Here is a 17,380-nt window from a genome sequence, read left to right as displayed (position 1 = left end):
TAGACTTTCTTAAACCTAAATTTAAAAGTTGTTGAAAAATAAATCTTTCTTATGGAAAGCGATCTAGATTTAGTGAAGTCATCAATATTAACTTGGAGCACGACATTCAAATTTGTACAGACTGAATTCTCTCATGATCCTAGAATATGTAGTGGTTAAACAGGGCTGATGTGTTAATGAAAGTCTCTGTTTTTATGGCACAATCTCCTCCAAAATATGGCTGGTTTATTTCACAAGGCCCCTGGAACAAAACTGTATTGATTGACACCTAATTGATTGTGTCTGTAATTGCAGATATTTAGCTCCTTTAGAACAGAACCATACAGAAACAGTACTTATCAGGGAAAGTGGTGTTGTTTAGTTTGCACTTTAGTACGGTAACCTACTATTTTATAACTGTAGATGCTGATTTCATGTTTTCAGTAGTGCAAACTGTAGCTATGTAGCTTGCCAGAAGTGTTTTACCCTGTTTAATTACCAAGATTCTTAATTAACTGGATAAGAGTCAAGATGTCAGTGACAACGAAAACAGGACCTCAAGACAACAAACAATTTGTATCAAATTAACTTCTACACCAGGTTAACAATCATTTATCAGAATGTACAGATAATGAGGAGAATTCTGGCACATTGTTTCTGTTGCCATACATATTTCACCTTACTACGAAAAGAATGAAGAGAGGACAATTAGTATCTACTATATATCCTCAATATATTGATATTGAATCAAAGATTTTTTATTGGTTTGGTCAGATATACCCAGCAGATTTTTTAATTACCTAATTATTTAATAGTTTATAAAGAGTTGCTTCCCCTTAGTAGGAAACCCAATTTTTTTTTTTTTTTTTTATTTATTTATTAGCTTATGACCTCTTGTATGTTTTCTAACCCACTTATCAATTGCTTTGCCAAATACAAGTCTAACACATCAGTAGCTTTACATATACCAAAAAGTATTTCTTTACCAAATACTTGCAAATTAACTTGTACCGTTAAGTTTAACCTGTCAGTATATCAATTTACCAAGTTACCCTTTTAAAGCTGATCCCAAAACCATCTCTTCTTAAGATTGAATGAAGTTAACAGGTTTTTTTTCTGTCCCTCTTAGAAAAATATTTAAAAAGCTTCCCATCTGCCTCCCCCCAGTTTTTTTTTTTTTTTTTTAACTGAATATACTCTTCAATGCTTGAAGTTTTTGTATTGTTGTTTTATTTGATTAGGGGTACTTGTCTGAATTGGTGAAATATATTAAAGAGGTGTAAGGAGAAATAGCACACACTACTTCACGATAAGAGGTCTACTCCAATGGTCTCTAAGCTACAATAGGTGATAGGACTAGAAGATGTTATACAAATATCCTAACATGGGAAATCTTGTTTCTATTATACCGATAAAGAAAAAATCTCCAGGAGAAATATCAAAGGTATTGTAATGTTATTAATTTGATAGTGGATTGATTATGCAATCCGTTCTATTTATTTGGAAACTAATTAAAGAGATTGTTGTGCAGCCAAGGTAACACAACATTCTGATGAGAAGTCATGAGGAATTGTATTTATAGATATATGTAGTGATTATCATTCACACACATAGTAACATCTGTGACTATCGACTGGATTGTTTGATCCGTTATTTATAATGACCCCAGATTGTGTATTGCTATGGACCAAGGCCTCTGTATGGGGCAGACAATTATATCTAAACATTTAACCTCCACTTAAAGCCTACAAATGATCACCTATTTAACCTTTGGCTAACTTTTAAACACTTTAAACATTAACAAGCATGTACTTAGTCGATTCTTCTACTGTAAAGATATCTTTAGCAGTCTTACATACCCAGCTCTTTAAACACAGACATTTAAATGTGCAGTGATCCTTTGTGTATTGGTGTGGGCTGTAACTAGGGTGCCCTGGTTAACCAACCCTATAATAATACACTGATCTGTTCCTATCCACCACCTCTGTCTCTTGTTTAGCCAAAGGGGCTAACAATTTAAACTTTATGGGCCGTGACCTTTGCACAAGGTATTGTTCAGAGATGTACATATTTTATTTCATAAAACAATGATTTGATACCTAATATTTTGGCTCATCTCTTTAACTGGTTTAATCATTCAAAGAATGACGCACTTGTACAATTTTATTAACCATTAAGAAGTTATTGCTTGTTTTTTAGTCATGGATAATATTTTTGAAGTGATCTATGTAGCTGTATTCTAATAACAGATGATAAGTAATCCAGGCTCATGGGATTTTTTGTAACTTTTATACCTATTGATTTCTTAAGCAAAGAAATCACTTATGAAAGTTAGTTCAAATGAATCATAGCAATGCCCATAATCTCAAGTTTGAAGTTATTTAAGTCCCAGATTGATTTCTTGATAACTATATTGAGCTCGTATCATTACTGACTGCTGTCATAATTGATCCTATTTTTGTTTTAGCTGTCAAGTATGGTGGCATATGGCTGAAATTGGCTGTATTATAAATAATAGTAAAAGATAGCATAAAGAAATAAGTCAGATAACTATATATTGTACATGCCTACTGTATCCAAAAGTGAAATCACTGTCTGTGAATTATGAAATACAGCTTTACTTGATTTTGATAACATGAATTTGGCATGCTATTCTAAGCACTTTACTAAAATATGGAAACACATCTTTATTTAAGGTTTTAAAACCATATGACTGACTTATCTAATCTGTGGACACATTGCATTTTTGCAGAATGCATTATTTCATACAATCTGGAATAATATTTATATACCTGATTTACAGTTTCCATTATTTAACCTAGATCTTTTCTGTAAAATAATTGATAATTCTCCCATCATTTCAAGATACTGATAATTCAATAGTTTAACTGTTCATGCCCTCTCCATTTTATGAGAGAGGTTGGGGGTTAGGCTATGTTGTAAAGCTTAAGTGTGACACTCACATCTGTCCCATCAGATACAGGGTTGATGTCTTCACCTGAGTAAGTTTGTATATTCAGAGATTTGAATTAAACTTTATACAAAGATCAGCTATGAAAATACCTAAGACAAATCAAGTTTCAGGGTTCAAAGGTCAAAGAAAATGTTGTTACTATTTACAGAAAAACATCAACATCACATCAGTGACTTAAGTGGTTAAAAGTAAAATGATATCCCCGGATAACCTCACATGAGTTTGTGTTTCAAGGTCATTGTTACTATTTCTGTAGATTTGTTAAAAATAATGTTTTAATTGCTTTACCAGATACTAAACATGAAATGCTATACCTAAAAGCACTTAGAAACTTAAAGGATTAGCTAAGTTCCATCAGCCAGACATCTCAGACTTGTTTGACCTATTGCTTGACCTCTGCTGAAATAGATCTCCAGCTGACAGTGACATGGTACAATATCATCTTTATGCTATACTTTAATAGTAATGAACTTTTTGGACATATTTTCCCATCATCAGGATAACGTCTGATATCAGTTAACTCAATAAATTGATTTGGAATTTGTGACTTATATCTATGACAATCCAATTTGAAATAAAAAGTTAAATAAGACTGACCTCATCTGTTCTGAATTGATTATATTTCATTTTGAATTGGTATGATAAACTTGTATTGGGTCCTATTGCCTATGGTGATGTACAACACTAGAGCGTCACCATCGAACAATAATGGCTCTTCCACAAAACTCAATAGATATTTCTATAAAAAAAAGTTGTAAGTGTGGTTTTGACCAAACAAACCCTTCGTCTATATTGATTGTGACGTCTGTATGCTTAGTGGTCATATTTGCTTTACTCCGTATTCAGTTTAGTTTGCCTGTAATGCCCTAGTTTTCTACTAAATAATTTACAAAGACTAAATACACATCGATTTCAATGTTCTCAAAAGCGTAGGTAACTCCATTGTCATGCTCTAGCATAAACAAACACAACTGGATAAACATCTTGGTACGATGTTTTACACTTCTTTATTGCAGTACCTTGAATTGAGTCTTCAAATAAAAGTAGAATTATTGATTTATAGTTTTCATATTTTGATTGTTGTTCTTCTAGTTGGTGGTTGTTGGTCCATTGTTAGGGTGAAATAGAGGACTTTTGCCCTTAGTTACCATAAGACATTTGATCTGTAGGGGTGACTTCTATAGCTATGTCTCTAGATCAGGACTTTATGCTGGGTCACTTCATGGTGTCAAGGGCATTCTGGGCCTTGAGGACAAGAAAAAAGTTCAATGTTGGCCCATATAAATCACTTTTGTCTACCACATTATACATAATGGTGATGCTTTGAAAGAGACTGTGTTTTGTAGAGGATGGAGAACATGGATAAATGTTATCAACACTTTCATATTAGCCTGGAACACTTACGGGATGTGACTGCTCAATGGGCTTGATAAATTGGTGTTTTTGAGGTATCAGAGAAATACTGCTACATCAGTCAACAAATAAATGTGTTCACATCTACACTAGATCTATGATGTGTGTGTGATCTGGTAAAAAAAATCTAAATCCTGAACTTTATCTTTAGACTGGAGTTTGGATGTGAAGGAAGTTATAAAAGGCTATTGATACTTGATGGGTATTGTTCAAAGGTTTTCAGAGGTTAATGAAATATGTATTTAATGAATCAATGTAAAATGTTCACAGAATTTTAGTTTTTTTATGGAAATATTCACAGGCTGTCTGGAAATATTCACAGGCTGTCAATATTTGATGGAATATTCACAGGCTGTCAATATTTGATGGAATATTTACAGGCTGTCAATATTTGATGGAAATGTTCACAGGCTGTCAATATTTGATGGAAATATTCACAGGCTGTCAATATTTGATGGAAATATTCACAGGCTGTCAATATTTGAAGGACATGTTTATATAGACTGTCAATATTCACAGGCTGTCAATATTTGATGGAATATTCACAGGCTGTCTGGAAATATTCACAGGCTGTCAATATTTGATGGAATATTCACAGGCTGTCAATATTTGATGGAATATTCACAGGCTGTCAATATTTGATGGAAATGATCATAGGCTGTCAATATTTGATGGAAATGATCATAGGCTGTCAATATTTGATGGAAATGTTCACAGGCTGTCAATATTTGATGGAAATGTTCACAGGCTGTCAATATTTGATGGAATATTTACAGGCTGTCAATATTTGATGGAATATTTACAGGCTGTCAATATTTGATGGACATGTTTATATAGACTGTCAATATTTGATGGAAATGATCATAGGCTGTCAATATTTGATGGAAATGTTCACAGGCTGTCAATATTTGATGGAAATGTTCACAGGCTGTCAATTTTTGATGGAATATTCACAGGCTGTCAATATCTGAAGGACATGTTTAAAGGCTGTCAATGTTTGATGGAATATTCACAGGCTGTCAATTTCTGAAGGAATATTCACAGTCTGTCAGTATTTGGTAGAAATGTTCACAGGCTGTCAATATTTGGTAGAAATGACCACAAGTCTAAGGTCATATTTGAAAACATCTGTTAATTTATCAATAAATGACAAACATTTTCTAGTTCAAAGATTATGATATAGAAATGTTACACTTGTGACTAATTTTAATCTTTTTAACAACATCCATGTATAGGGTGAATTTTGATATCTTTTATTTCTGACATTGCAGATTAAGCCTGTATTGAAGAAAGGACTAAACGACCATGGCCACCTACAACCACTTCAGTCACTACAGCAATGGATATGTGGTGGAGTTTGTGGAAAATGGCTCGAAACCTTGTTCAAGTTACATCCTCCTTCCAGCAGAAAATCTGTGGTCAGAGGGACTGCGGGGATTTCTTTACATCCTAGCAATCGCATATATCTTTCTAGGGGTGGCTATAGCATCTGACATCTTTATGACTAGTATAGAAGTTATCACCAGTAAAAAGAAAAAAGTAGTATCATGGGATGAAGAAAAACAAGTGAAGGTGGAAAGAGAGGTGCTGATATGGAATGAAACCGTTGCCAACTTGACACTTATGGCACTTGGAAGTAGTGCACCAGAAATATTATTAGCTGTTATTGAAACAGCAAAGGATTTAGGATCGGAAAATAATGAAGATTCTTTAGGAACGTTTACTATTATAGGAAGTGCTGCTTTTAATCTACTCATCATTACTAGCATATGTATTGTAAGTGTCCCCTCTCCTAGTGTGAAAAATATCCGTGAGTTTGGTGTGTTCGTATTAACATCAATCTGGTCACTTTGGGCCTATATATGGATGTTACTGGTAGTTCAGTATATCACACCTGGGGTCATAGATCCTTGGGAGGCATGGGTCACACTGGGATACATGCCCTTATTTGTCATTGTGGCATACTGTCAGGATAATGGCTGGTGGTGCAAGAAGAAGAAAATCACATCAGAAGAAGACCCATCTGATGAGGTAGGTACTTTTTCTCTTTTGTAGCATTGGTATCCATCTTCTATTTCACCATTGTAAATTATTAATGGTTTCTACTTCTCAAAAACTGCTGAATCAGTTTTGATAAAATTTGGAATGAATTTGAATGTTCAGTGGTCAAATTGAAATCATAGCCGTGAGTTAAGTGGCCCCTGCATCAGTGGACTCATCTAAGCAAGCTGAAATTTCAAAATCTTCCTCTGGAAACAAAGACATACTTGAATCAAGACATTTTTATGGATAGAAAGTGTTTAATCAAAAGTGTAAATTTTTATTTCAGACAAGTCAATTATAATCATCATAAATATATTACAACTGCTAAATTTTGCAAACATTGAACATTTAAAACTATTTTTGTAACAGAAGCAGATAATGTGTTCATGCCCTTGGTTAATAATGCATGTGCCATGAAACCCACTAACTTCTCCACTCATGCGGAAAGAAAATTCTGATTTATGTTATATCTTTCAGAAAAGTATAAACTCAGGGTAACCAGTATTATATGTTATTATATTATTAAAAGGATATGTATCGAAAGACCTGTTATTACAGAAATAGGATTAAGACTACAGTTAGCATGGGGATCTTTTTGGCTCTTTATGTGAATGTTGGCATTGGTGTCCTTGCCCTCAACCTGCCATAAATATAGACCTCTGGCTCTGTCCTTGCCCTCAACCTGCCATAATTGTAAACCTCTGGCTCTGTCCTTGCCCTCAACTTGCCATAAATGTAGACCTCTGGCTCTGTCCTTGCCCTCAATCTACCATAAATGTAAACCTCTGGCTCTGTCCTTGCCCTCAACCTGCCATAAATGTAAACCTCTGGCTCTGTCCTTGCCCTCAACCTGCCATTAATGTAGACCTCTGGCTCTGTCCTTCTTCTTGGAATACCATGAAGACTGACCTCTACCTTTCCCTTCCCTCTTGCCTTTTGCCTCAATGGGCATCGTTGATGCATCATAGCACAGAAATTCCTTCCCAAGAACTTGATATAATGTACCAGGGTTGGCCCTTGTGTATGTGTGAGGAAAACCTAAGGGATCTAATACCTTATATGGAAAATGCTTGAGAAATCCGTTTAGAAGTTTCTTGGCAATAAGAGACCTATTCAAATTTGACTTAGTGTATGATACTGTTTCAAAGAGATTTATACATCAGGGGAATAGTACTAGTCATTGTTACCTGTTGTTAGGATACCACTTGTCTAATATTCGTTAGAGTATAGTATATAGTGAGGTCAGTAAGTGTTATTTAGTGTCAGACTTGGTTCCTTAGGTCAAACATATTGACATAATTTCACATCAATATACTTCTGGAATGAAGTCAATCTTCAGGTGATTGAATCCTCCCTGGCTACAGATATTCATTTTATTTAATGACAGTTTAGTGCACTTTAAATGCCATAGAATCTCAAAACTGTAATCAAAATGTTGTATCAATGAGGAAAAAATCTCCTGCAAAATTGGATCAAATTGTAATTAATTTTAAATACAATGTAAAACGTGATTATTTAAGGTTATGGAAATTGAGAAGAAAGATTTAATGGGAATGTAATACAGAACATGGTTAGATGAGATACTATTAATAAGTTAATCAAAACTTTGTCGGTGTGGGGTCCATGTGTTAGGTACTAGGTCAGACCTCATTTTTCAACCACTTTAATCAAATATACATAAAAAAGTACCACAAGTTCATTCCTTACAGGTCACGTTTGACCTGGGCTAACTTAACCTTCTAGCATTACATATAACTATGTAGTACATCTGATTATTCATTCTTAAGAGTCATAAAACCTTTAATTTTTCCCCCTTGTTTGGTTTTTTAAAGCATTTATAAAAAAAAATAAATCAGTGTTATATCTTGCTTGTATTTATCGAGGATCTTTTAGAATCCAAAGTTAAGTTTTGTTAGCTTTTGTTCAGATACATTTTCATCTTTGACACAAAAATTCCCTTTAATCGACTTTGATTTAGTCAGAGAATTCAACGCTCAGATATTTCAGCAAACTGGGCCTTGATCTGTTATGGTTTGATTTAAATTAGGTTAGCATGAAATGTTATTTTAAGTTTATATATTCAAGCTAATATATCTGTAAATGTAGGTTTATGGAAATCACAATAGCAATGTCATACAAAAATTCTGATTAAACCCCTTGGTATTTTTTTGTTGTTAATTGATTTAGCATTGTTTAATGATTTAAATTCCTATCTGGAGCAATCAATAGGTTGGAATGAATTCTTGTAGTTTATGACTTAAACAATTCAAACCAGGCCTTAAAATAAAATCAAAGTTGATAAATGTCTGGCTAGGATGAACTGCACTGCGACAGTAGGATAGTCATTGGCTGTGTAGTTAGATGATGATATAGTGCTGAAGATGTGTGACTAGTGATTGTGTGTGTAGTCAGACTTAAGAACCTCAGACAAGTCTGATACAATCACACCATAAGAAATGTCTTATAGACATGTAATAACCATGTAATCGTCCCTAGGTCATTATACAGCTATATAACAATAAACAGTATTCATCTAAGTCAATAGACATTCTGTATACGTTAGAGGTCTAGGAGGAGGTGGGGGTGGGGGGAGAGGCAGCTACAGTAACTGGTTATCTTTGATAGCTAGATTATTAATCTTGGCTGTAGATAGTGTCCTTGGAGCAATTGTTATGTTATGCAGAGGTCACTTTAGAGGTCACTTTTGTGTCCTTAGATAAAATATAAAGCTGAGGTCACATTGGTGTCCTCAGATGTAATAAAATATAGAGGTCACTTTTGTGTCCTTAGATAAAATATAAATTAGAGGTCACATTGGTGTCCTCAGATCTAATATAATGTAGAGGTCACATTTGTGTCCTTAGATCAAATACAATACAGAGGTCATATTTGTGTCTTTAGATCAAATATAATACAGAGGTCACATTTGTGTCCTTGGATCAAATATAATACAGAGGTCACATTTGTGTCCTTAGGTCAAATATGATGCAAAGGTCACATTTGTGTCCTTAGATAAAAAATCACTTTGAACGCTGACAGTCATGCTGCATATTATTAGTTACAAACTACAAAAACATCCAGTTACGTTTTAAATATTTAAGTAAAATCATAGAAAACCTCTCTGATAGATAGAGCTCTAATGAAGCATGTTTGACAGTAGTTACATGCATTACTCTACCAGGTGTAAAGGATTAAATATGTTTTTCCATACATTTGCATGACCTTCTCCTATATCAAAAGACTTTATCATGATATTATGATAGTCACACAGATAAATCTAAAGCTTTCAGCACTTGACTTGTTTTGCATAGATTTCCAGAAATATATAACCAATTCTGATAGTTCGCAGGCAAAGATTTGGTAATAAACCCTGTCCTAATTACATCCCAGATGGATTGGCTTCAGCTGTTAGCGGTAATGTGTGTACAGGTTTATCTTAATTCTATTTCTGAGTTTCTTTCTGTCATAGAATTGGCAAACCTCTTTTGTGTTATAACCTGCTTAAAAAATGGCAGGAAAACAAGGTTTTGATGCCAGCTATTTTTGTCTTTGGTAGTTTTAATATTTAACTGTTTTCAAGTAGGTGAATCTGTAATGACAGTTTATTCTAAATCACTTTACTTCAACAAAAACAGGATGATGTAAACCTCTTATAAAGTTTTCAGTGTGTTACTTTTAAATATTTTAAGTAACATGCTGTAGGTAAGGACTTCCATTCAATGTCCCTTGAGGTTTGATGTTTAGGAAATAGGCAAACAACTGCTTATCACTAACTTAAGGCCCATGGTCGACCAGTAGCATGTTGGCGTGAAGAATTTTTCAATTTTGTAGAAATTGTCTCTTCCATTCAAGCAAGCAGTACAGGCCCTGTAGACCTCATGTTTTTTTTTCTATTTTCATGCAAATCGATATTAGGATGTATGTCACTTTGGCATTAAGTGGGCAAATGTTGTTCCACTTTGTGTTGCAATTGTAATCTTTTTTGTTTAACTTATCTTGTACTGAGTGCAGGGGATATTTGTGCTGGAGCTGTCTTGATATTCAGTGAATCTTTGTTTTGAATGATGATAATATCAAAGAAAAGATTGTTTTTTTTATATAATCAATGTCTCAGGCTCATTATTTGTAGAGACAGGTGGGATGTTGTAAGTCTTGACATGTAGGAAGTAAGGCAGACATAAGTTACTGTAAATATATGTATATAAACACCATATGGTAAACAATTTACATGAGGTCATTAAATAAGTATACAATCAGAAAGGTGAGACTGTGTCCTGTTGCAGTAATGTTGAATAAGACATGCTGGCAGTCAGAAATATCGCACATGCACTTTAATGTTTAAAAATGCAAGCAGTTTGTACGAGTGATGTACCATATTTCTCTTACTACAAGCCATGTCAGGTAAAAAGCCAATCTGTCTTTTTCATGGGGACCTGAGATTTACATGTAAGACTCTGATCAATACAGACCCATCCAACACTTATGATAAGGTAGCTACCCAAATTTGTATCCCACATTTTACACTGGCCTCCACGACACATAGCTTCAGGAGTAACATTTTGAGAGAAAGCAACCTAAGAATTAGATCATTTCATTTCATCAAATGTTATTGCAGATGATTCATCAGTGGGATAAAACTGAGGCACCACTGTCAGTTCTCTCAAAAAAACAGGGCTCGTAATTACAGCAAGGGTCATTCTGATAGGGGGCCATCTTGTAGTAGGTGATGGCAACTTCACTGATCAAGATACGGGAGGTCTGTCACAGTATCCAAATGAATTAGGTAGATCAGAATTGAGTGTGAAATATTGGACAGACCTCACAACTCCAGAATCCTACTAATGCTCAATGGCATGCTGTGCAGACCTCAGAGAATTTTAAACATTTGAGAATTGTTCAAAAATGTTTATAAATTGTATTTATGAAATGTGCCATATACATGTACCTTAGCTGTGAGAGAAAAGAAAGCCCTAGAACTTGGCACTAATTACATTACTGCCAATGAGGAACTCTGTAGGTAGATCTCGAAACATGGAATGTCCAAGCTTCTGTAAAGTTTTAATGCTTGGCTATGGAACTTGTTTTCAGGTTTCACTAAAAATAGGGCATTCGAGGTAGGTACTCAAGGCGGTACACTAGAGGAAATAGTGAAAGGCGCTCCAGAGATGTCTGTGGCTGTGGCTGTGATAAACAGAACAACATGTATAACTTTACTAAACTGACCAAAGAGAACTCCGCAAAACTGACAGCTTGTGACTGATAGGACTCGTTAGATTCTTTGATCTGTAATGTTCTCTTACAGGAAATCTTCCAGAATTTTGAAATGATATCAAAACAGTATAAAGCATTATCTCCAAGTCTCCCATCAATTTCAAAACAATACAATCCTTTTCTCATCATCCAAGTCTCGCAAAAAATTCAAAACAACACGATCCTTTCATCATCCAAATATCACACTGACATTAAAATAACACAAGCCATTCCCTTATTTGATCAGAAGCAATATTGCACTGAAGTGTATTGATGTGATATGCATTAAGTAATGCTTTGGTGCAAAACACTTCATACTGGTGTCATTGTGACATGTATGTGATGTACAGTATATAATTGTCACCGTGTCAGTATTCAGTAAATGTTACTGATATGTAGTACAGTTCCATTCAAGTCAACTTGTTATCTTGTTCTGATTACTGTGTGAGGTATCACATACACACTGTGTAAACGATTTTAATTTTTAGGGAGCTGTCTCCAAAGTTCTAAAATTGAGTAATTTTCTATAACAGGTTCCCTCACATTAAGCTAGATATACATATATATAGGTACATTTTTATATCTATATCTTTAGTAGTGACTGAAGTGGGGCAAATATCTTTAGTATTTAGATAGGATACTACAGGTTAAAGTTTAAAACAATAAACTTTATCTACAGGTATATATAGACTAGGAGTATTGATTGTATTTGTATATAGTCATATGTACCATGGAGATCTCCTATCTGTTATATTAATGGATACTGACTGCTCACTTTGTACAAAATGCACTAAGATCTGTTACCTGTTTTAATCATATTCATTAAAAAGAGTACTCTTCACCTCCCTCTCAATTTTACCACTGTAAACCTCCATCTCAATTTTACTACTGTAAACCTCCCTCTCAGTTTTACCACTGTAAACCTCCCTCTCAATTTTACCGCTGTAAACCTCCATCTCAATTTTACTACTGTAAACCTCCCTCTCCATTTTACCACTGTAAACCTTCATCTCAATTTTACTACTGTAAACCTCCCTCTCAGTTTTACCACTGTAAACCTCCCTCTCAATTTTACCGCTGTAAACCTCCATCTCAATTTTACCACTGTAAACCTCCCTCTCAATTTTACCACTGTAAACCTCCCTCTCAATTTTACCACTGTAAACCTCCCTCTCAATTTTACCACTGTAAACCTCCCTCTCCATTTTACCACTGTTAACCTCCATCTCAACTTTACCACTGTAAACCTCCATCTCAACTTTACCACTGTAAACCTCCCTCTCAATTTTACCACTGTAAACCTCCTTCTCAATTTTACTACTGTAATCCTCCCTCTCAATTTTACCACTGTAAACCTCCCTCTCAATTTTACCACTGTAAACCTCCCTCTCAATTTTACCACTGTAAACCTCCCTCTCAATTTTACCACTGTAAACCTCCCTCTCAGTTTTACCACTGTAAACCTCCCTCTCAGTTTTACCACTGTAAACCTCCCTCTCAATTTTACCACTGTAAACCTCCATCTCAATTTTACCACTGTAAACCTCCATCTCCATTTTACTACTGTAAACTTCCCTCTCAGTTTTACCACTGTAAACCTCCCTCTCAGTTTTACCACTGTAAACCTCCCTCTCAATTTTACCACTGTAAACCTCCATCTCAATTTTACCACTGTAAACCTCCCTCTCAGTTTTACCACTGTAAACCTCCCTCTCCATTTTACCGCTGTTAACCTCCATCTCAACTTTACCACTGAAAATCTCCCTCTCCATTTTACCGCTGTTAACATCCATCTCAACTTTGCCACTGAAAATCTCCCTCTCAACTTTACCACTGAAAATCTCCCTCTCAACTTTACCACTGAAAACCTCTATATCAATTTTATTGCTGTAAACCTTCATCTTAATTTGACAACTGTAAATTGACCACATGCACTTTTACAGATATATCCTCTCTGATGGGAAATACTGGTCCTAAATATAAGTGTTTCATGTGAACAGAGCTTTTTCATAGCAATCTCAATGATTAACAACTTTTTTATTGATAACTTTTTCATTCTGTTTTAAAATATGAACTAATGTCATAAGTACTAAGTGTCTTCGGGTTGTGAAAAAAACCCATTGCGAACCATTAATTATGACAAGCTTTATGATTTCATAATCATTTTATTTCTATTGTTAATCAAATATGAGTTAATTGGTCAATGATAAATGCAATGACTAAGTCTAAGTTTATAATGTGATGATAGAGTAGATATGATAGGTATATCCAGCACTGCTTGTTTGTGTCTCCCCAATCAAGTGCACACAAGCAAATAAACACAGGCGTTTGGTTACTATAGTACTTCTGAACTTGTCAACAGTAAAAGTTTAAAGTTACCTTTGTGTTTTTTGTCAGAACTGTCATCAATGTTGTAACAGTTTTAACACAACTGATATGCGTAGATACACAAAACAGTTAACACCAATTTAAAAAAAAAAGGACGATCCATTTCTATTGGTCCAATGGAGAAGTCAACTGAATCACCAGGGTGGATGGGTAAAAACAATTAGGAACTAATTAAAGCCTCACAACTAGAGCTTTGGTTGTATGTTTGGTTAGGAATGGATAAGAATCTCTGTCAATTTAATTACATGGTATTAGATGTTAATCATTATACAATGGAATGAATAGGCCAACAGTTGCGTGGCATGCACCCTTTGTAATCCTACTGTTCTGGTCTGTGTATCCATGCTGTTAATCGTAGGCATTAGGACTTGGAAAGAATTGTTTGGTATGATACGTCACCTCCATACCATCTATAACCTTTATGTTCCACATGGACAATCAATGTCTTTTGAACAATCATACTGAAATAATATCAAGTTAACATTCAAAACATCAAAACCGTGGTACAATGATTACAGTTAATACCAGAATATACCGAGCTTGCCTTACGTAAAATCCGGTTATGGTGACGGTACTAGGGTGGCAAAAACTTCTCTGTTGTACCTCTCAAGTAGACACTGAATACTTTCCTGCTCAGAACATTTCAAGAGTCAATGTGAACACTGCAGCTTCCTCTAAAATGGAGCTGTGTGTATAAACAAACTGTTCCTACAGAGAACAAGCATGGAATGGAGTCTTCCTACATAAGTGTTCAGTAAGATTGTAGAGTTACAGTGTTAACTGACTGACATCATGGCTTACGTTAAGCGGACGGATTTTACTGATGGTTATATAGTGGAGTATCTATCAAGCAATGATAGTGAAGTTTGTGAAAGTAAAATTTCACTGCCAGCTGACAACCTTTGGAATGATGGTGTCAGAGGATTCCTGTATTTGTTGGCTATGGCTTACCTTTTCCTTGGTATTGCAGTGGCTTCAGATATTTTCATGAATAGTATTGAAATAATGACGAGTAAAAAAAAAACTGTTATCCGATATGATGCTGAAAAGGGTGAAGCTCATGAAGTGAAGATTTTAATTTGGAATGAGACCGTAGCTAATTTAACTTTAATGGCTCTGGGTTCAAGTGCCCCAGAGATTCTATTAGCAGTTATAGAAACAGCCACAAATCTAGGGCAGGATATAGGTGATTCCTTAGGTACCTTCACTATCCTAGGAAGTGCTGCATTTAATTTACTGGTCATCTCATCAGTGTGTATAGTCAGTCTTGAAGATGGTCAGGTTAAACATATTAAGGAGTTTGGTGTGTTCGTCATGACTGCATCTTGGTCATTGTGGGCCTATATATGGATGCTGCTTGTTGTGCAATACATTTCTCCTGGAGTCATAGATCCATGGGAGGCATGGGTCACTCTAGGATACATGCCTGTGTTTGTGATCCTGGCCTATTGTCAGGATAATGGCTGGTGGATGAGAAGATGTAAGAAAGAATCTCAGGTTGAGGATTCTCATGCAGTAAGTATATAACATTTCTGATCTGATACCTGGGAAATGGTTTGTTGAGAAAGCAAAGAAATAACTTATTCTTACCTTTCACTGGATTGCATGGCTTCCATGTCATAAAAGTAAAATCCTCAATTTTCATATATTGGTTTTTAGATAAGAATTTTTGGTTCTTATAAAAACGACAAATAAACTCACTTAAGATTATAACTCTCAACCCAGTCAATAAACTTCCATATCCATAAATACTACAACCCTCACAATACCACAACTATCAACATTCCTCACAATACCACAACTATCAACATCCCTCACAATATCACCAGCTATCAACAACCCTCACAATACCACAACTATCAACATCCATCACAACACCACAACTATCAACATTCCTCACAATACCACAACTATCAACATCCCTCACAATACTACAACTATTAACATCCATCACAACACCACAGCTATCAACATTCCTCACAATACCACAACTATCAACATCCCTCACGATACCACAACTATCAACATCCATCACAACACCACAACTATCAACATCACTCACAATACCACAACTATCAACATCCCTCACAATACCACAACTATCAACATTCCTCACAACACCACAACTATCAACATCACTCACAATACCACAACTATCAACATCCATCACAACACCACAACTATCAACATCCCTCACAATACCACAACTATCAACATCCATCACAATACCACAACTATCAACATCCTTCACAACACCACAGCTATCAACATCCCTCACAACACCACAGCTATCAACATCCATCACAACACCACAACTATCAACATCACTCACAATACCACAACTATCAACATCCCTCAATACCACAACTATCAACATTCCTCACAATACCACAACTATCAACATCCCTCACGATACCACAACTATCAACATTCCACAATACCACAACTATCAACATCCCTCACAATACCACAGCTATCAACATCCCTCACGATACCACAGCTATCAACATCACTCACAATACCACAACTATCAACATCACTCACAATACCACAACTATCAACATCCCTCACAATACCACAACTATCAACATCCCTCACGATACCACAACTATCAACATCACTCACAATACCACAGCTATCAACATCACTCACAATACCACAACTATCAACATCCCTCACGATACCACAACTATCAACATCCATCACAATACCACAACTATCAACATTCCTCACAATACCACAACTATCAACATCACTCACGATACCACAGCTATCAACAACCCTCACAATACCACAACTATCAACATCCATCACAACACCACAACTATCAACATCCATCACAACACCACAACTATCAACATTCCTCACAATACCACAACTATCAACATCCCTCACGATACCACAACTATCAACATCCATCACAATATCAGAACTATCAACATCCATCACAACACCACAGCTATCAACATTCCTCACAATACCACAACTATCAACATCCCTCACAATACCACAACTATCAACATCCCTCACAATACCACAACTATCAACATCCCTCACAATACCACAACTATCAACATCCCTCACAATACCACAACTATCAACATTCCACAATACCACAACTATCAACATCCCTCATGATACCACAACTATCAACATCACTCACAATACCACAATTATCAACATCCCTCACAATACCACAACTATCAGTATTGTTCACAATACTTTAATTATTAATGTCCTTCATCATAATATGTGCACAACCGTCTATGTTGTTTACATACAATACAAACTGGAATATATGTTCTCATTTCAAGAATCATGTTCCTTTTTCAT

At 35.3% G+C, this 17,380-nt stretch overlaps 1 protein-coding gene across 1 annotated transcript in view; it reads left to right on the top strand.

The window, feature by feature from the left end:
- The first annotated feature begins 5,671 nt into the window (after positions 1-5,671).
- LOC132543335 (sodium/calcium exchanger 2-like) overlaps positions 5,672-17,380 on the top strand; it is a 59,400-nt gene continuing 47,691 nt past the window's right edge. The window contains exon 1 of the mRNA XM_060206825.1: positions 5,672-6,397. Within this exon, the coding sequence (XP_060062808.1) occupies positions 5,672-6,397 (726 nt within the window). The remainder of the gene's footprint in view (positions 6,398-17,380) is intronic.

Source organism: Ylistrum balloti, unplaced genomic scaffold (assembly GCF_031769215.1).
Source record: "Ylistrum balloti isolate Yb309-2 unplaced genomic scaffold, AGI_CSIRO_Ybal_v1 Utg369752, whole genome shotgun sequence".
NCBI classification, from domain to species: Eukaryota; Metazoa; Mollusca; class Bivalvia; order Pectinida; family Pectinidae; genus Ylistrum; species Ylistrum balloti.
The sequence above is the reverse complement of the archived record's forward strand: the minus strand, read 5'-3'. Positions and strand labels throughout refer to the sequence as shown.